The sequence below is a fragment of the Tenrec ecaudatus genome, chromosome X (genome assembly GCF_050624435.1).
Source record: "Tenrec ecaudatus isolate mTenEca1 chromosome X, mTenEca1.hap1, whole genome shotgun sequence".
NCBI classification, from domain to species: domain Eukaryota; kingdom Metazoa; phylum Chordata; class Mammalia; order Afrosoricida; family Tenrecidae; genus Tenrec; species Tenrec ecaudatus.
Genome location: NC_134548.1, coordinates 5,868,898 through 5,889,217, shown reverse-complemented (window position 1 = coordinate 5,889,217; position 20,320 = coordinate 5,868,898). Strand labels below are relative to the sequence as shown.

Below are 20,320 nucleotides of genomic sequence, written 5' to 3'. Positions count from 1 at the left end.
ACTATTGAACGATGAAAAGGTATTCTCTTTGGCTGTCAGTTGAACTGTATCCCCTAAAATGCTATCCTGAAATCCTAACCTCTGGTGTCAGCAAATGTGACCTCATTTGGCAAATGGGTCTTTGACAAAGTCAACAAGTTAAGGTGCTGCCATATTGGATCGAGGGTGGGACCTAACTCCAGTAACTGATATCCTTATAAGAAGAATAAATATAAACATGGAGACAGGGAGAAGACCATGTGACAACAGAGGTAGAGACAGGAGGGGTGCATCTACAAGGCAAGAAACACCAGGCTTGCCAGCAGAGACCAGAAGCTAGAAAAGGCAAGAGGGATTCTTCTATCTAGAGCCTTTCAAGAGAGGCGAGTCCTGCTAACACCCTGACTTTGAGCTTCTGGCATTCAGAATGAGAGAAAAAAAAACAACCACCCATGGCCGTAAGCCACTTGGTTTGTGGTTCTTTGTCATGCATACATATATTGTATTGTCTGCTGTTGTTTTTAACTCATAGTATAACTAAGTAACAGAGTAGAACTGCCCCCTAGGGTTCTCTGAGCTGCCATGATTATGGAAGTAGATTGCCAGGTCCTTCTCCTGAGGAGCCTTTGGGTGGGTTGGAACCAATGATCTTTTGGTTAGTAGTTGAACACTTTGCCATTTGCATCATCGGGGCTTCAATATGTGTTTGTATATATAGATAAAACGTATATATTTTATGAAATATATATACTGTATATACTCGTGTATAAGCTGAGTTGGGGTTCGGCTTATACATGGGTCAGTGGTACCCAGACGGGGTGTAACATCTCGCGGGTGATTGGCATTCCTCCGCTGTTCTTTCAAAGCCCCACTGACACTGCAGGGCTTTGAATATTTGTTTACTCACATCTAACCAATCAGAGCTGTCCTATGACATGGACGGCTCCAATTCGCAGAAGCACCCGTAGTGATTCACTTACGCGGGCAGCTGAACTGGTAAGGATGTGTCTGTGGCTGCGCTCCGTCTCTCCCCTCTGGTCTCTGTGTTAATTCACATCCTGCATTTTCCACCCTAGGCTTATACTCGAGTCAATCGGTTTTTCTGGTTTCCCAGGTAATAATTAGGTACCTCGGCTTATACCAGGGTTGGCTTATATTTGAGTGTATACGATATATATATATGTATCTCAAAAGAAAGGACACAGCCAGGTAACAAGACAGTTGCTCTGAGGAAGGGCTGCAGCCCCACGTCTCACCTGCATCAGGTCCCGCCTCTCCTTCTCTCCTGTACAAATGGCTTTTTTGATGGTCCGGAGTTCATTCATGATCGCTTGTGCCTCATCTAGCTTATAATTGGTGTGTGCATTTGACATCTTACGATCAATCCTGGTTAAGGAAGAAAAGAAAATGAGTCTTTCCACAAACGATCTAAAGAAATCCCAAAATAGTTTCATAGAAAGGTGAGAAAAGTTTTGGTAAAGAGAAAAAAGATCCCCATAAAGCTTTCCTTGTCAAAGTAGATTAAACATCCAAAGGAGATCTAGGTGCACAGAAAATGAATGGGAAATAGCAAAAGGTTGTGAACTTTTGGTAATGTATCTTTAGCAAAAGTTGGAAAATTCTGTCTTCTCTTTCTATCTTTTATTTCATTCATGTTTTAATCTATTGCTCTCTTACCTACCTCAATTCTCTTCTTGCATTCAAATATCTATTCACGTAGGCATCTCTATCCCCATCTAGCCATCGATCATCCTTCGTCCTTCCTTCTTCCCCATGCATCAATCCATCATTTTATATCACTAAACATCAGTCCCTCCCTCTATCCTTCCTGCCTTCCACCCATCTACCCATCTATGCATCCATCCAATTGTCTGTCTGTTCATCTGTCTGTCTACCCAACCAAACATCAATCCATACATCCGTCTAACACTTGTATGAACCAAGCCTTGTTTGTTTTAGGTGGCAGGGGCAGAATACTGTGTAAAAAAACCAACACTGGGTCCTGGCCTCAAAGAGTAGACAGTCTTTTGTAGCCTGTCCTTTTTCAAGCCACATTTTAAGTTTTGAGAACTGGTAACCCACAGGGCTAAAATTGTTGGGAATCTTTGCTCTACAAGTAGGATAAACTATGTTCCAGGTTCTAGATCGCCATTACATAGAAAAAAAGATTCTGGTTCTAAATGACCCCTATTGTTATACATTGAATTGTGTGTTCGTGAATGAGGTATCAGCTTGGCTAGGACAGCGGTCAGCAAACTGCAGCTTGAAGTAAAATTGAAAAATGCTAAATGAGTGTACTCAAATAATGGTGACTCCATTTGTTCATAAAACTGCATTTATGGCTCTTGAATACTTTTTAAGTTGCAGTGAATGACAGGATTGGCTCTTTCCTCTCAAAAGTTTGCTGACCCCAGGGGTAGGCCATGATTCTTAATATTATGCAATTGTCCTCTATTGTGATGATCTAATTCTCTTGTGTTATAAACACTAACCTCTAGGATGTGAATGAGGCAGGATTAGATATAGTAGTTTGAGTCCATCAGCTGCTCTGAGGGGGAAAGATGAAACGTCCTGCTCCCATAAAGATGTTTTGCCTTAGAAACCCACAGGGGTGTTTCTACTCTGTTCTATAGGGTCACTGTGTGTCAGAATCAACTCCATGGCAGTAAGTATGTTAATGAGGCAGGGTACAAGCTACAGAATTTGTATCTTTTGAAATATAATAAAGATTCAACAAGCAAGTAGAGGAGGAGGGTATCAAGAAAAAAAAGGTGGGGGCAGGAGTGAGGCACACCTTCTATACTCAGGGACCTCACCTAAAAACTCCAAAACCCAGGGGGAAGACAGATGGAAGACACAGAGATCTCCAAGGTTGGCCAAGCCTACAATGCCGAAAGGAGACAAGGACCTTCTCCTGGAGCGAACATAGAAAGTTTTCACCGAGATCTGGTACCCTGAATTTGAACTTCTAGCTTCCTAAATTGTAAGAGAATAAATCTCCTTTTAAAAGTCTCATTGTTCAGGCCACTCATTTGTGGTGGTTTTTCTGCTGTGGCAACACGAGAACTAGAACGCCAATATCCTGAAAACCATTGGCCTGAAGTCCTCCACTTTCTACTCAGGAAACATCCCAGGACTATCAGTCACTAGCTATTGAGCTTTGGGCAAGTCACACCACCTCTTTGCACCTCTGTTTCCTCATATGTAAGTGGGGGCACTAAAAATATTTCTCTCACAGGGTGGGTAAGATTTAATGAGGAAATGCAAGGGAAGGGCTCACTGGGCAGGATGCCGGGCGTGTAATGTTTTAGGTGATTATTATGTTGAATCTACTCACTCATGGCTAGAAAAGTCAATGATTTACCAACTCCCATACTTTATTATCATTAACAAATTCCCTGCGGCATATATCACAACTCACAATAAAACTTGGCATGAGAGGTATTTGAACATTCGACACCCTTGGAATAAGAGAAGGGCAAATAAAACAAGTCACGGGAACCCATTCACTCCTGGGGAATGAAGGCACAAATATTTCGACAGCATAGCTGTTGCTCATCAGATACAAATATTTACGGCCAGTGTCCCGAGTGCTTTCAGGGAGATACTGGACACAAGTGTACAAACGGCAATGCCCGGAAGTCTCGATACCATCTGAAATGTTTCAAGTGTACCATTCCTTATCTATTCTGACAAAGCAGAAGTCTTGACTTGGACATTTGAACAAAAAGTACTGATTTGGAAGACAAACGGGTTTGGTTTTTTTTTTTTGCTTTTTGTAACACTGTCCTGCCACTTGTTGCTGTTGTTAGGTGCCATCCAGTCAGTTCTGACCCATAGTGACCTCATGCACAACAGAACAGAACCCTGCCCGGTCCTGCGCCCTCCTCACAATCGTTCCTGTGCCCGAGCCCACTGTTGCAGCTGCCGTGTCCACCCATCTCACTGAGGGCCTGCCTCTCCTTCGCTGCCCCTCCACTTTACCTAACATGGCGTCCTTCTCCAGGGACTGCTCTCTCCTGACCACATGTCCAAAGTGCGTAAGACGAAGTCTCGCCATCCTTGCCTCTAAGGAGCACTCTGGCTGTACTTCTTAAAAAGTGGGAGCCATACCTAGAACACGGACAGTAGCAGCAACAGGAATATTAACCCTTCGACCACATTCAGAGGACCCCGGTGGCACCATGGTTAAAGCAGTGGGCTAGCCAAAAGGTGGTCGGTTTGCCTCTACCAGCTGCTCTACGGGAGAAAGGGGCTGTTCTAATCTGTCCTATAAGATCACTATCAATCACAATCAACTTGATGCCACTGGTTATGGTTGGAGTTTATACATTTTGTGAAATGTTATCTTGTCCCTTAAAGCCAGCCCTACTTCCATGACAAGGACTGACTTTATCACTCATTTGCTGTCGCCTTATACAGGCCTACAAGACAACTGCAAAACCCATGAGGTCTTTCAGTTTCTGACCCACGACAAAAATCACTCTATTTCACTGAAATGTTATGTGTGGCCCACAGGCATAATGAAAAGGAACAGAACTAGAAGTTGTGTCTTAGCTCTGATGCAAATTCACTGGGTCACCTGGAGCAGTCTCAATGTTCAGGAGTCTTAGTGACTTTAAAAAGGCATGAGACTTAGGAGGGCGTTCCCAATCACAGCTGCCCACCAGAACTTATCTTTGAAGTTAAAAGGAATACATTGTCCTGGGTCCCTCCCCAAATGTGGAATGAAGAGATCTGCTCATTCATCTACCAAGTCTTAGAAGCACTAGACTGGAGCCTACTCTCGGACGACTGCTTAGCTGATGGCTGCTGTGTAACTGTCACAATTTCACCGACAGGGAAGGCTTCTCTGTGTGCTCCTATGATATTGATGCGAAGACAGTGAGACTTTGTCTCATGCGCTTCGGACCTGTTCTCAAGAGAGGAGAGACCAGTCCCTGGAAAAAGAAGACATCGTGCTTAGTAACCTAGAAGGACAGTGAAAGAGCGGGAGACCCCTGATGAGAGGGGTTAACAACGTGGCTGCAACAGTGGTTCCAACAGGACAGCAATTGTGAAGATGGCACCGGACAGGGAAGTGTTTGGGTCTGTTGTACGTAGGGTAGCTATGAGTTTGGAACAGACTTGACAACAATAACAACAGTATGCCACTGAACACGTTTCATTGGAGCTTCCAGACTAAGACAGACGAGGAAGAACAGCTTGGTGATCAGCTTCTTCAAATCAGCCAAGGAAAACCCTATGGAGCACAACTGCCCAGTCTCATTGTGTATGAGGGGGCCATGAGTCTAGGGCTGGCTCAATGGCAGTTAACAACAGTAACAAGGAAAGTCAACTTATGGGGCGTCTCTATACATCTCGGCCTAGCCCGTGAATCAACAGGAGAAAGACTTGCAACTGACAATCAGGTCTGCCCTACATTGTTCACCGGCAAAGCAACACCAGCAACACATGCAAGGCCTCTCCTCCGTCTCTAGTTGGAGAGTACAGCCGTGCATGGGCAGGAGCCCCTTGGAGAGGTCTGTTTATCTTACAGGGATACCAGCAACGCCAAGACATGTCATGGCAGAGCACATCAAGCGAAGCCCATGTGTTTTTCCATTTTAGATGCTCCATAGAGAACACAGAATGAAGAGTCTCTGACACCAGACGGAAATACGAGGCCGTACATTTCACAGCACTAAATCTGCCATCAAAGTGGCCCCAACTCTGCTCACATGGAAAAGCTAGACTCATGTACATAATAGCCTCCCCTTGGATTCACCTTCTGATAAAGAAAGCACTTTACGATATGTGTATTTTTAATTTCATGAACCACAACACACCTAGTCTGATGAAGTCTGTCAAAAAGCGTTAGACCATTTCCAGACAGGGAAGTCTGAAGCCAGAAAAACTCAGATTGCTCTCTAACACCTCTGCTAATCAGATAGCCCTGCTCCTCCGAAATCAAAGCCATAGCAAATGAATCAACGCACTGTGTGACTATCCACCAGGAGCAATGACGCTCTACTGCATTACAGACAATTTTCTCCAGTGCCTGGACATAAATGCTAGCTGAATGTCCACACAGGCTATAGACACACACCATTTGAGACCCTGACCATGTCAGCTGGGTTCTGTACCTAAGCATTATGATTTACTCACAGCTTTTAGGAGCTGTGAATTCTGATACTGTGGCCATCAGGGAATCCCAAGCAGGAATCAGCGGCCTCTCAAGGCTCCGGGTTCTAGAATGGGAATGGCTGTCATAGAGAAGAAAACAAGGCCTGTTTCTGACAGGCTGGGGAACTGCATTGCCTAGAACCGAGTCTCCATCAGTAGATACTGCAACTCAGTCAGAACAGACACTCGGCCACACGGCAAAGGGGGCTGGGCACCAATCACAGCTCTAAAGCATGTGACTCTGAGACAGGTTAAGTTTCATTTGAAAAAAATAAGAAGACTGGACTTGAATATTCCCCGTCATGGAGGTGTCAAAGGGTGAGGAGGCAGGAGGAGTAAGCGGGCTCAGAATCCCTCACCACAGATTCCACAAGGAGATTCCCATTATTCAGTCTAACAGATTCCAGTTCCATACAAGTTGTTACCAGGAGCAACGTGGAAAAGAGTCCGTGGATAACCAAGTAGAAAATAGATGTTTACTGCAATATGATTCATAATTGTCAAAAGGGAGAAACACCTCATGTGTCCATCCACTGATGCATGGACAAACACAGTGTTGGTCTATCCATATGATGAAATAGTATTCAGCTATAAAGAAGAAGGAAAGGCTGATTCATGCTAGAGCATGGATGGACTTTATGCTGCATGAAAGTAGCCAGTCACAAAAGGCCACATCTTGTATGATTCCAATCTTAAGAAATGTCCAGAATAAGGAAATCTACAGAGAGAAAGGAGAGAAGCAGTTGCCTGGGGCACTGGGGAAAAGGGTTAAGGGAATGGTAAGTATTAAGGACATGATAACTAAAGGGAGTGGCTTCTTTTGGAAGTAATGGAAATATTCTAAAATTTACTGTGGTGATAGCTACATGTATTTGTGAATATACACAAACCACAGGAGTGTACGTTTGGTATGGGTCAATAAAGCTCTTAATTTACATGTGAAAACCACGAGAGAAAATTACTTCAAAGCTCTAGGTTTATCTAACATGCCATCAGGAACTATGAAATCTATCAAGCACCTACCAGGTGAGTGGGTCTTGCTACATGTTTTACTTTTGTCATATCATTGGATCTTCTCAGTCACCACAGAGATAAATAGAATTGCCTTAGATTTATAAAAAATAAATTGAGGCTCATACAGACTCAAGAGCCCAAGATCATAAACCAATATTTGACACAGCTGGGATCCAAGCCACATCTCTCAACTCGGCAGTCTGCATCCAATCCCACCATGCGCAATGCTTCTTCCTGCTACGTACACACATCACTGAGTGCACCATCTCTCACAGTCCTACAGAGGCAAGGCAGGCTTGGGCCATATGTTTTCCTAAGTGCAAGATACATTTCATATCACTCAAACCGCTTCCATTTATCAATTGTGATACATTTTCATCTGTGGGGGAAAAGATCTTCAAAGGTAAGGCAACCTCTCTTCCTTCCCATCTGTAAAATTCACTTACCTGAGATTTTTCTTTTAAAGCCCTGTAAACCTTCGTCCAGTTCAGATGGTATGTTCCATTTCTTGGTATTTTCTAAAATGTCACTGTATTCAATGTCATATAGAAAATCATAACATGTGTGGCTGATATAAAACAAGAAAACTGCCTTGTTCTTATTTTTATTTAACTAAGGGCCTACGGCTGTTCTGACATCTCAAATAAAAGTGCTAGATTATTGAGAACTGCTCAATCAGAATAACAACCAGTATGGATAAAGAAATAAGATATTAGGTAATATAAAGAGAAAGAGAGAGAGAGAGAGAGAGAGAGAGAGAGAGAGAGAGAGAGAGAGAGAGAGAGAGAGAAATTGGTGTGCAGAAACACCTAGTTTTACTTTCCACTCCTCTCTATTTTGCCACTCCACTTTAGGAAGGTCAAGTGACTTGCTCACAACCAGGAAGAAGAACACAGTGAAGTTCGCCGTTGAGGCTTTTCCACGCCAACACTCATCCTTCTTCATGGCTTGGTTCGCAACACGCTTCACACAAAGGCCTCCAAACCCACGAGTGTGAAAAATGGAAGACTGTCCACACAACCCATCGTGCTTGGCAGCAAAATGAACTGGTGGCTCTTTAGGTTGGCCTTTGAAAGAAGTGGGTTCAAGAGAGAAGATTCATCTTCAAATGAGGAATGCAGGACAGTCGTGTGAGACGGCATTTGAGACACATTTCTCATCGACCTCTCCCTCCCATCAAGTTTCCATGGTAGTTGTTCAATTTAAGATATCAAGAGAAATGTACTGGAAAAAGAAGAGTAAAAGTGAACAACTTTTGAAGCCTGCGTCTTGAAGAAACAGGCTGCCAGGCCCCAGACTGTTATCTCACGTGACTAGCACAGATTTGAAGCCCAAGGAATGTGAGCTGCGACACCTTGGAGAGCTTCCTGCAGGGTGTCTGTTTCTGGCAACACCAGGTCCCACAGCAACAACACTGTTCTTGCTGTTTCTACCCCCATTTCTATGGGGCTGTACGGTAAGCGGAGTCTAGCCACTGTTTTCTCAGGGGCTGTACTTGATTTGCTATGTTAATGGGACACTGTTCATCGAAGCATGTTCTAATGGAGAACAACCGCACTCTCTTCTGAAACTACTAAATCCCCTCAGCTAGAAAACATGATGTCCAATCTTTAATAAGTCTAGGATCAAATGCTCAGAAGTGTGCAGTTGCGGTTAGGTAAGGCAACAAATGGATTTATCCTCCTTCATCCCATTCCCATAAGGAAGCTAATCAAGCAATTAAGAGGCCAGAAGCAACGCACCTTATCTAATGGTCACCAATGTACCGCATGGTAATGGAACTGGTTATTGGGACAAAGGCTGCGCATGCTTCCTGTGATTTGAATAGCAGTAATAAGTAACGGACTAAACCAAAATCACTGCAATAGAGTGGATGCCGACTCATAGCAACCTTATAGGAAATGATACTGACCCAAAGGGTTTTGTGAGACTAAACTCTTTACGGGAGTAGAACACGGTCTTTCTCCCCAGGAGCTACTAACCTTAGGGTTAGCAGTCCAACATATAACCACGACTCCACCAGGGCCCCTCGGCAGTAAGTAATAGGACTTTTAATAGCAGGAGGCCAAAATGCTGTAGAAGACATATTTGAGAAGAGAAGGAAATGCTAGCGGACAGCTAAAATTGTTGTTAGAGGTTGCCCAGTCAGCCCTGCCCAAATGACAACTCCTTTTGCTATGTAATGGCACAAAACGGTGTCTGCTCCTGCAGAGTCTTGTGGATCAGTTGTGGACAAAAGATTAAGATCCATACAGCTCGCTCGGGCTGATTTTCTCAGTCTGCGTACTATGGAAATGTTACTAGTACCTACGCAGCATTGTAACAGCATTTAAGCCTCCACCAACTGGCAGGTGATGGCCATGTATGAGGTGCAGTGGTCAATATGGCTATGAGGTGGATGGAGAGAGACCTCCTGAGAGCCGTATAGCCTGGACACAATTTCTGTCCAAGGACATATCTGCTCTTACCCAGAAGGTCACAGGATATAAGCACAGAGGGCTCTGTGCCAGGGTTGCCAGAAGCATTGGCTGCTCTATGTAATCCCAAGAACAGAATGTTCAAGGTCCTGAGGAGAGGCTTGGACACAGGGGAGAGGGGGGGAGAGAGAGAGAGAAACAAGGGAGCCCAGGCATTTGGGGCATTTTGACAGTGCAACTCTCCTACATTACCCTGTAACTAGAGACACATGACATTATGCGTTTGTCAAAATCCATTGAACTGCGCAACGCTGAGTGAACACTCCTGTAAACTATGGACTCCAGCTAATAAGAATGTATTACAGCAGTTCATCAACTGTAACAAATATACCTCTGGAATGCAGGTATTAAGAACAGAAGAATACAGTGTGCTGTGGGAAGAGAAGATGTACAGGAAAACTGTCATGTCTGCACATTTTTTCTACACACCTCAAACTGCTGTTCAAACAGTCTTTTAATCAATAACACCTTATTAGGTCTGGTGGGAGATGTTTCAGGACAACGGAGCAGGGACACAGTACGATAAAGGGCTTTTTAACATACGGTAGTCACACAAGAATCTTGGCAAGATGGTATGTGACCAGAAACCTATGGGAAGGGAATTTGGGGAAAAGAACGCTCAAGGCACGGGAAACTATGAGTCCCCATGAGAAAGGCAAGAAGGTGCTGGTACACTGGCCACACAACAAGGAGGCCAGTGGAGTTATGGTGGGTGAACAAAAGGGAAATGCGGTTGGGATAGGGAGCGCAATCTGTTGGGCTCGAGATTTTTCTGAGAGAGAATGTCACAGGTGGGCCAATGCGGAGGGTCCAGTTTAAAAGCACCCCATGTGAGAATGACGATCTTGCGGAAACTGGGAAGGTATCAGGCTACAGGTATGCAGACATCACACCACAGGCAACTGATGAGCTAAAACAGGTGATCAGGGTGGTGCAGGCTGTGTCTTTTATCATTGCACCAGTGCTCAGGGATATTATAGACACAGGATTGAGCAGGGCTTCCATGTCACGTAGGCCTAGAAAACTCAGTTTAGCAAGATGAGAAAGATCTGCTTGATGGCAGGACAACTCTAGATCCTGAGATAGGAACTGGAGAGGCAAGCCTCCTCATACCCAACTGCCGTGTCTAGTGGATTCCTTATTTGGGAAACACATGTACACTACTGTCCTGCTTCTTTCCCCCTTGCCTCCGGCGGCCAGTAATAAGTCACATTCAAATAATTTTACCAAACAAGCTTGTGAAGCTTTGGGTCAGGAAAGCCCAGTCGATCTTTCACTAGAAAAGAATAATCCTTTTTTCCGAAGACTTTAATTACCCATTGTGTTGCTTCTCATTGTGTTTTCAAAAAGTAGTTCATCCAATACTTCATAAAGTATATATATGATGGGGCCTTGTGAAAGTCTGTAGAAAAATGAAATGCAAAGGTAACAGAAGTTTTTCCCATGAACAATGGGAAGCTCCCGTGTGTATACTCTGACATGCACATGACACAGCCATCCTTGCCAACAGTGAGGAAGCACTTACTGAAGATCTCAGACTATGTACAGCCTTCAGTATAGCTTGCCTTACAACATAAACCATTTTTAAAAAATCTTACAAAGGACCAATAAGCAACATCAATAAATAGAGAGAAAATTGAAGTTGTCAAGGATTTTGGTTTATTTGGATTTACGATCAATGCACAGAGAAGTAGCAGTCAGGAAATAAGCTGCACGTTGCACCAGGCAACTCAGTTACAAAAGATCTCTTTAAAGTGTTAAAGAAAAAGTCATTCTGAAGGCTAAGGTGCACCTGCTCCAAGAGGTGGTCTTTTCAAACACCCCTCTGCATGCGCAAGCTGAATGATGAGAAAGGCAGACAGCAGACAAACCGATGCCTTTGAACTCAGGTGGTGCTAAAGCCTATTATCTATACCCTGGACTACCAGAACACCAAACAAACATGTGTTAGAAAGAAGTGCAGCCAGAATGCTCATCAGAAGCAAGGACGGCAAGACTTTGCCTCGTGTACTTTGGACATGTTCTCAGGAGGGACCAGTCCCTGGAGAACAGCACATCAAGCTGAGTAGAGGATCCATGGGCAAGAGAAGAAACCTCCATGAGATGAATGGGCACCATGGCCACAAAAATGAGCTCCAACTTCAGCATGATTGTGAGGAAGGTGCAGGGATCAGACAGTGCTTTGTTCTATGGGACACAGTGTTGCAAAGTACTTGCCGGCATGCATACCCGGACATTTTTTTTTTATAAAGGACCACAAGACAAACACAAATCAAAACTAGCCTGAGATCCTGTTTCTCCCCTGTAAAGACTGTCAAAAGGTCAAAAGCCTGTTAATGTGTTCTGTTGGCAAAGATTGGGAAATGGAAAGACAGCAACCCCATAGGACAGAGCAGAACTGCCCACAGGGTTTCAGAAACGATGAATCTTTAAGACACAGTGACATCTTTCTCCTGTGGAGCATTTGGTATGTTACAACCACTGACCTCCTGGGTTTACAGCCAGGCATTTAAGCACAGTGCCACCAGGCCGCCTGGGAAATTCTACAGAAGCAGCAAATCCCGTTTCCTCAACAAAACAAGTTTTGTTTTGTTTTTGAAAAGGGGACAGAGAAAAGTGTATTGACCAAATGCAATGTATGCGCCTGCATTTGAATCGCCAGTCAAGCCACCTTGGAAAGTGTGAAAATGCCCTGGGGAGACGCCCCCCCCCCCCCAGCTCGCTGGAGTTTTTGTCACCAAAAATCTGGAGATGTGAGCTCGCCCAGAGGCATCTCAGCAGAAAGTGCTGGTGATCTTTTTCTGGAAAACCCATCCATTGCAACCACTCTGGGGCACAGTTGATTCACAAGGGGTTGCCATGAGTCAGAACAGACTGGGTGGTTGTTATGGGTGCTGAGGGCACTGTCCCTAAGTTTTTTAAAGGCACTTCATAATTTTTAGGAGTTAAATTTTGGTATTAAGTATGACTCTGGGATTTGCTACAAAATAAGGCAGTGAGAACACAGGAAGTGAGCGGGGTAAAATGTCCTTAATCCCTGAAGCTCAGTGATGGGTCTGTGAGGCTTTTAGTAGACCATTCTCTGGACTCATCTAGGGTTGACATTTTCCATCAATGAAAGTTTACCTTGAGAGAAAACTAAGTCCAAGACAAAAGGGCGAATGTAGTATGATTTCACTTCGGTGAAAGATCTAGAATAGGCAAATACAACAAGACCAAAGCAGACTGGGGAGCTCCTGGGCCTGGAGGGGGCTTTTTGGTGAGTTTGCTTGGGTGACAGAACACTTTCAGAAATGGATTAGAGGTGACTCTTGCACAAGGTGATGAATGTAATTAATGTCACTGAACCACATACATTTGTTAATGGTTGAACAAGAAAACCAGTTGCATAAATTTTTTAAGACTAAAAGGGCAGTTTTTCATATTATACCGTAATAAAAATGTGAAGTTTAGCCACATACGCATAAGCACACATGCGTATCATCTATCATAGTCCAGAGTATGTGTCTACAACCAGCTCCCCTCTACAAAAATTCATAATATATATAGATTTTTTAAAAAATACAAAAGGTTCTTTTTTCTCATTTGGACCTAGGCGGCATGAGGGATCCCAGGCTAGCCAGGAAAGCTCACCAAGATAAACACGTTGAGTTTCAAATGCTACAACCGGCCAAACTCCTGGTGTGGTGCTCTGGGAAAGAATACACTGGATATTCTGGGAAGCAAGAACAGCAGAAAAGTTTCTGGAGGAAAATTGCGGGCTCGGCCTAAAATTGACGCGCATGATAAAATCAGAGAGGCTCCTTGGGGTCCCAGAGCTCATCTAGCATCTCTGCTGCTTGTGGGGATTTTATGCTTAGGGGGAAGATGGGAAAATCACATGTTCAATGCTTACAAAATTGTTTTTAAAAAATCCCAAGAGAACATATAACTTACGTGGTGGCATCTAAACGTAAAAGTCCTATCTCTGATCACAGAAAAATGTTAGTCTCATGGACTGTGTAATGCCAAAGAAGGCTAACTGATTGCTTTCCGCTTACCAAGATTTGTAAGCATAGTGTAAATGTCTGTGAGTGCTCTCCTTCCTGTAAGGCTGTGTAGCAAAATACACGAACCACCACTCGCAGCGAGAAAACGCCATTCGAGGCAGAGAAACGCAGCCCTCAATGGAGGCGAGGCAATGTGCAGATTCGCCAATGGCTCTGGCAGCTACTCAGCCTGGAAAACCTCCATGCCACGACGGGATCGCACTGCTGGGTGTGGGTCCCTCAGGACCAAGGCCAGGTCCAGGGCTGTACCCCATGCCCTTCTCAGGGGAGGCCGCCCCAGGAGCTCTGGCGGGCAGGAGGATACTCCCCTTGACCAGGGCCAAGTTCACAGTCACTGCTCCCAAACGTGGGAGTTTGCTAACAAAAGTAGCAAGAGAAGACCAAGCGCACTAACCCCTCGCCTTGCCAGGAACCCAACCCACACTCCACTCTGGCTGCCAGTATAAACTTCACACTCGCCCTGCACTGACTCCTGCTTCCTGCTTCATTACCTTGGAGCAAGGCAACCACCCCTCCCGCCCTCAACATCACTGCATCTAAAGCAGATGGATGCCTTCCTAGCCGTTCCATGGGGAAGGAGGCTTTCTGAGTCATCTCAACACTCGGCAGTTTCTTTTCTAGAGCAGTCAGTCTGAAGCTGACTTGACAATACCACCTCTGTTCTCAAAGGAGGACAATGGGTGAACCAGAATAGTGGACCCTAAGCAAAGGTGGGCATTAAATCAGGAAGAATGATGAAGGACCCTTGTCTTTGAATGAGAGTGTTGGTTAAGAATATGGAATGTGCCACATGGACTACCATGAGAAAACAAATCTGTGCAGGAGGAAGTACAGCCTCAATGCTCCTAAGATGCGAGAATGGCAAGACTTCATCGCACGGACTCTGGACCTGCTCTCAGGAGGGAGCAGGTCCTAGAGAGGGACAGCATGACTGGTAAAGTAGAGGATCAGTGAAAAAGAGGAAGACCCTTAATGAGATGGACTGCCACAGTATCGCCAACAATGGGCTTAAACAATGGGAGGATGATGCAGGACTGGGCAGTGTTTTATCCCGTGGAGATACATGACATGAGTCACTAAGGAAGCCCCTAGTTCACTTGTCAGTACTAGTCACTAGAGACGACTGTCAAGTTAAATACAATGGCTTTCCTTTCTTAACCAGCCAGTTCGCAGAAGGGATCCAGAATGACACTCCCACGGCTCATGTGGGAGCATCCTAACAGGTATTTGAGTGTCTTCAGAAGACAGAAAGCCACAGAACCTAGACAATGCTGGTCAAATGCTCACTTCATTCATCCTTCCTTAGGAAGGACAACATGCTGTCCACTTGACACACTGAGACTGATGCAGTAGAGGATGCAGAACAGGGTTGTTACTGGCATGTATCATAGCAGTCATGATAATGGCCCCCACCCTTTCAACAGGAGGCTTATTATTGCTAGACACTGGGCTCAGTTTAGTCCAATTGTCATCATGTACAAGAGCCCCGGCGGTGCAGCACACAAGTACTCAGCTGCTAACCAAAAGGCTGGTAGGTTCCAACCCACCTGAAGCTCCGAGGGAGAAACACGTGGCAGGCTGTTTCCATACTGCCTATGGGGCAGTGCTACTCTGTCCTATAGGTGTGTTATGAGTGGGAACCAACTCAATAGCAGTAAGCTTGGTTTTGGTTTTTATCACCATTTACAGATAAGAAAACCAGGTACAAAAAGCATAAAGCATTGCCCAAGTTCAGAAAGTGAAGTAAGTCTCTGAATTGAAACAAAATGAATCGCAATCAATAGGCATCCCACACTCTTTCTTGAAACGGATTCTTTTGCATCAACCAGGTCAGCATTTGTAAAACACTGGCTTCTGTTCATTCCATTGGCGGAGGTATTATGACTTGTGGACTGTAAGAAATGCACCCCAACTCTCAGTAGAGATAAAGTTCTAATTGTAAATATGTAAAATGGAGGAAGAGCTACAGGCCAACACTGTCTACAGAACCTTCTGTGATGATGTAAAATGTTCTATTATCTGTGCTGTCTGTGGCGTTGGCGTAGGCCAAGGAAAACTGTGCCCTCTGGGGGACATTTGACCATTTCTGCAGCCATTTTGGGTTGTGCCCACCATGTAGTAGGTAAAGGCCAGAGATGTTGCTACATAGCCTACAATGCAAAGGACAGTTTCCCACAGCAAAAGAGCAATGCAGCCCAAAATGTCGATTGTGCCAGGTTCACTGCAAGTGGCTACTGACTGAGCCCTTGTGGTAGCGCTTCTGAACCTTGAGAACTAAAATTTATATTCTACTTAATTGAAATGAATTTAAATTTTAATTAAGAAGAAAGAGACCAAAAGTAACAAAGAAGGAGTCAATTTCAACAGCAACGTGTGTCAACAGTGCAATATGCAGAAATATAAAAGAAATGGTAAAGGAAAACAACGTCACGGTTGCATTTCCTGAATGTTGTGATTTAACAGAGCTGCACTAACCTTCAAGGAAAAGAGACATCTTGGTGTTTAGGATCGAGAAAGGAGGAGCACATATATTAAAGCCTCAGTGTGAAACACCCATGAGGCTTTAGGACACATGTCCAGACACCAAACAGGACAGCACAAAATGAAATCGCAGGAAACGTCTCCCTTCTGGGGACTTGGGCAACTCACTCTTGCAGGGTCTCCACTCCCCTTTCCTTGTACTGCAGCTCTTGCTTCATCTGAGCCAGCTCTCGTTTCAATCTGGAAAGCTAAAGATAAACGACGTTGTTTGGTTATCCCAAAAGACAAGCTACAAGAAATTTTACCTACTGGTTTTGTCATTTAAGTTTTATTACCTTGCAATTCCATGAATCATGTATATTTTCTTCATAAACCTCCACTCATATGCACATACATAAAACAGCCCATCCAGAGGGGAAAAAAACGCTTTGCTTATGTACAAAAATCCCAGATCCCTGAGAGCTTCATACCCAAGTGGGGGACTGGCAATTACTTTCCTTTTCAAAGTACTGCTTGGTATATTACATTTAGCAAAGTAAGTAAAACTTTGATCATTTTTACTTTTATGTCCTACTCATAGAAACCACATATTAAATATTATTTCTAGATATGTGGTCCCTGACCACCTGTAACTCAATTGCCTAGAGTGTTTATTCAAACAAATTCGGGGACCAATTCAGGCCTACTTTAATGCAGAAAGGTGGGCCTGGCAGTTTACATTTTTGGCCAGCTCCCCAGATGTTCTTCCTAGGCAAATTTGACAACTAGTACATTAAAATCTTGGTTTAAAGTCTCCTATGCAAACTGTCCCCTTTCCCAGACACCCTGGCATGGACGAAGGTAACACACAAAGAGAGCACCAGAACCCATCTGGTCACATGGATTTGTAGGAATTACTCTGCCAAAAAAAAAAAAATCTATCAATCCCCGGCAAAATGGTAGATTGTTATCCTTGAGTATTGCTCGTACGCACTTAAACACTCATACACACACAGAGGGGGGCTTCACAAACTTCACACAAAAATGGAATGCAAAAAAAGGGGATTTTTCCATGAACTTTTTGAAGCCCACTCGTGTGTGTGTGCGCGCGCGCGCATGCATACGCAAGCACACATAAGACCAGAAGGTCAACAGCTATTTTAAAGCTGAGATGAGGACATCGGGGAGGAGGGCAGAAGAGTAAGGAAATGGCAGCAAAATGACGAGAATAGAAATCCGAAGAATTCTGACACGATGTGAAGAATGCAACCAATGCTGCTGATCAAAACCTTACTCTTCTGCCCTCCTCCCCTATGTCCTCATCTATGCGCACACACACACACACACAAGTGGGCTTCAAAAAGTTCATGGAAATGGTTTTGCTGGACTTTTCATCAAAAATTTAATTTAATGGAGAATAAACAAAAGCCTTCTACGGCTGGGCCCTGCTGGTCACAGATCTCTCCAAATAGGACTGGGTCTTCCAGCCCCTCGAAACAGCAGATACAAGATTATTTTCATGTAATATGAACTAAGAGTTTCAAAGGAAACTTGTCCCCTCCTATTGGGAAAAAAAGTAGAGACTAAAACAAAATGCAATAATAATCTCTGAACTCAAGCATACCACTGAGCACCAAGTGAACCTGGACAGGGAATGCTACAAAAATACATATGGCGCTTTTCACTTGGAAACCATTCGTTTTTACTCACCCTATCCCGACGGCCTGCGATTTCTGCTTTAATTTGGTGGGGGTCATACTTTGTATTTGTTGAGTATCCAGAGAAGGCTAAACACAGAAGAGAAACATTCGCTGTTATCTGAGACCCTTTCAAATAAAGACCTGCATCTATCTCGGCGGGAAGTTCAGAGTCACCATACGAAAGTATGGTATCTAAGTCTCAGGCTTACACGCTAGCACTGGTTCCTAAAGAATTAACATTCCACAAACTCAGATTTTCTTTGTTGATTGTTACATGAGGCCTTTCTATACAATGACACATAATAAAATATACAGCAAGACATAAATCAAACCTCTGAATGTGTCTACTATACAACTGTTGTTATTGCTGTTGTACATAGATTTCGTCTCATTGAGACCTCATATGACGAAGTAGAATTTCCAATGCTGTAATCTTACAGGAGTAGAGTGCCAGGTCTTTCTTCTGCAGAGATTCTGGGTAGGTTCAAGGGTTTTCCTGCTGTGCTACCAAAGCTCTTTACTATAGAACCACTTGGTTTAGAAATGACATCCACCCAACCCAAAATAAACCAAACCCACTGCCACAGAGTCAATTCCAACTCAGCGATCCTATGGGACAGAACAGAACTGCCTGTGTGGGCTTCTGGGACTGTGACTCCAGAAGAGCAGCTGGCAGGTGTGAACTTCAATGCAATACATAATCCAAGGTGAGGGGAGGGGGTCTGAGGAGGAATGATTACAGTATGGAAAATGAATCTTAATATGTGAAGAGTACATGCAGCATGGACCCATTTTTACTTGCTTTTAAAGTGCACTCCTACATAGAAGTCACTAGAAAATTAGACATCAAAATGGCAAGTACGGTTAGTCTCAGGGGTTGCATTCCAAATGATTTTATCTTAAAAAAAATTTTCGTCACAGCTATTATCTCCACAGGAACCATGATTGAAACAGGAAATAAAATGAATTACAATTTTATTTAAAAATTTTTGAACCACTTGCTAGTCATGTGTCCATATCTGGCAGGCTTTGGACAGATTGTTCCCCTCCAGTTTTTGCCACCCAAACAGAATTGCAGCCTGCAAACTTTGGTTCCACGGGCTGGTTTGCTGTGGATGTGAAGCTAGAGCACATCACAGTGCAGGACCAGGACGAAAACTCTCTTGACAGACACAACATCATTAGCATGACTAACTACAACCTAGGGGAGAAGCACACACACAGAGCTGTTGACACCCTATGCACATTTAACACGTTTTTGTCTGCCCCAAAGGGCCTGAATCCCAGTCCTTCCTCTCTCAGTCAGGGTGTTTTCCTGGTGTGGCTGTCTCCGCTCCCTGCCCTTGGCAACTGGAGAGAAGTGCCTTGCTTGGTTCTCTCCATGGAGCTGTTGGAGGGGCTCCTCTCTCAGGAGCCTCTCACACTGCAGTGGGGGGGGGGTAGGGGGAACTGACTCTGGAGTGCTTTCATCCACAAGTCCCACCTGCTCAGAAGACCCATCTGCAGCCTCAGCCTCCTTTGTTTGAACTTCTTTGATCGGCATCCCAAAGGCTGCCTCGCATTCTGATAACTCAGGGGCCAACCACTAAAAATGAAGTCAAAATCATGTCCTGACTGTAGATTAGAAAGGAGACTCATATGCAAGGCCATCTGCAACTTAAGTAGCAGGATTATTTAATAGCCTCGATTTGGTTCCATAAATCTCCATAAGCCAGGATTGCAAACAACAGAATCGACTAGAAAGAAATATCTGAAGGAGCGCAATGTTTGTCAATAAGTAATATTTCTTAATATTGATTATTTTTGTATGTTTTCCAAATTCCAGAAATTTTCTTATGTAGAATCATGATCTCCCAAAGACGTGTGGTAAAATAATGCCTTACACCTGGATATCTATTTCCAAACTCTATGACTTCCATTTGGGCTTTTTTCGTTTTTGCTTCCATTTATTAAGATCTGTAACAAGAGAAAAACTTCACACAATCCCCTTTAAAGAACGAAATCATTTCAACAAATCTATACGTTAAACTCCTGGGACTTTAGCTTCCTAAACAGATGCATAAATGCTTATAATTCTAAGATAATATGCAACTAAGTCATGGGCTGGCACCTGCATGTGTGTAAATTTGTCAAACTTGCAGTTGAAGGAGAAAATGGTTCTTTCCCATTAAGGGTAGCAAGTAACTCCAACACCAAATTCCAACAATGTGAACTGCCATGTAAAAAATAAGAAACCATTATCTGTTACTACTATTAGTAACAATTATGGCAACATTTTTCTGGTCCATACAATTTTATAGCAACGAGACTTGAAATGCATCCCGGGAGGTGAAGTGGATACTGTGGTCCTCCACACAGCAAACTTTCCTCCATTACTCCCTCCCACCTAAGAGAACATCCATGTTTCCCTGTGTCTACCTCTCCCCCAGGGGAGACCCAGAGAGCAACCGGAGTTCTAGCAGAGGAGCTTGATAAG

General features: G+C 44.0%; 1 protein-coding gene across 2 annotated transcripts in view; it reads right to left on the bottom strand.

Annotated features, from left to right (window-relative positions):
- Window positions 1–20,320, bottom strand: part of WWC3 (WWC family member 3) — a 106,939-nt gene that overhangs the window by 41,619 nt on the left and 45,000 nt on the right. For both annotated transcript variants that reach the window (XM_075539695.1, XM_075539696.1), the window contains exons 4-6: window positions 17,855–17,931; window positions 16,334–16,413; window positions 1,236–1,365 (exon numbers count right to left, since the gene is read on the bottom strand). In XM_075539695.1, coding sequence (XP_075395810.1) covers window positions 1,236–1,365; window positions 16,334–16,413; window positions 17,855–17,931 — 287 coding nt within the window. The remainder of the gene's footprint in view (window positions 1–1,235; window positions 1,366–16,333; window positions 16,414–17,854; window positions 17,932–20,320) is intronic.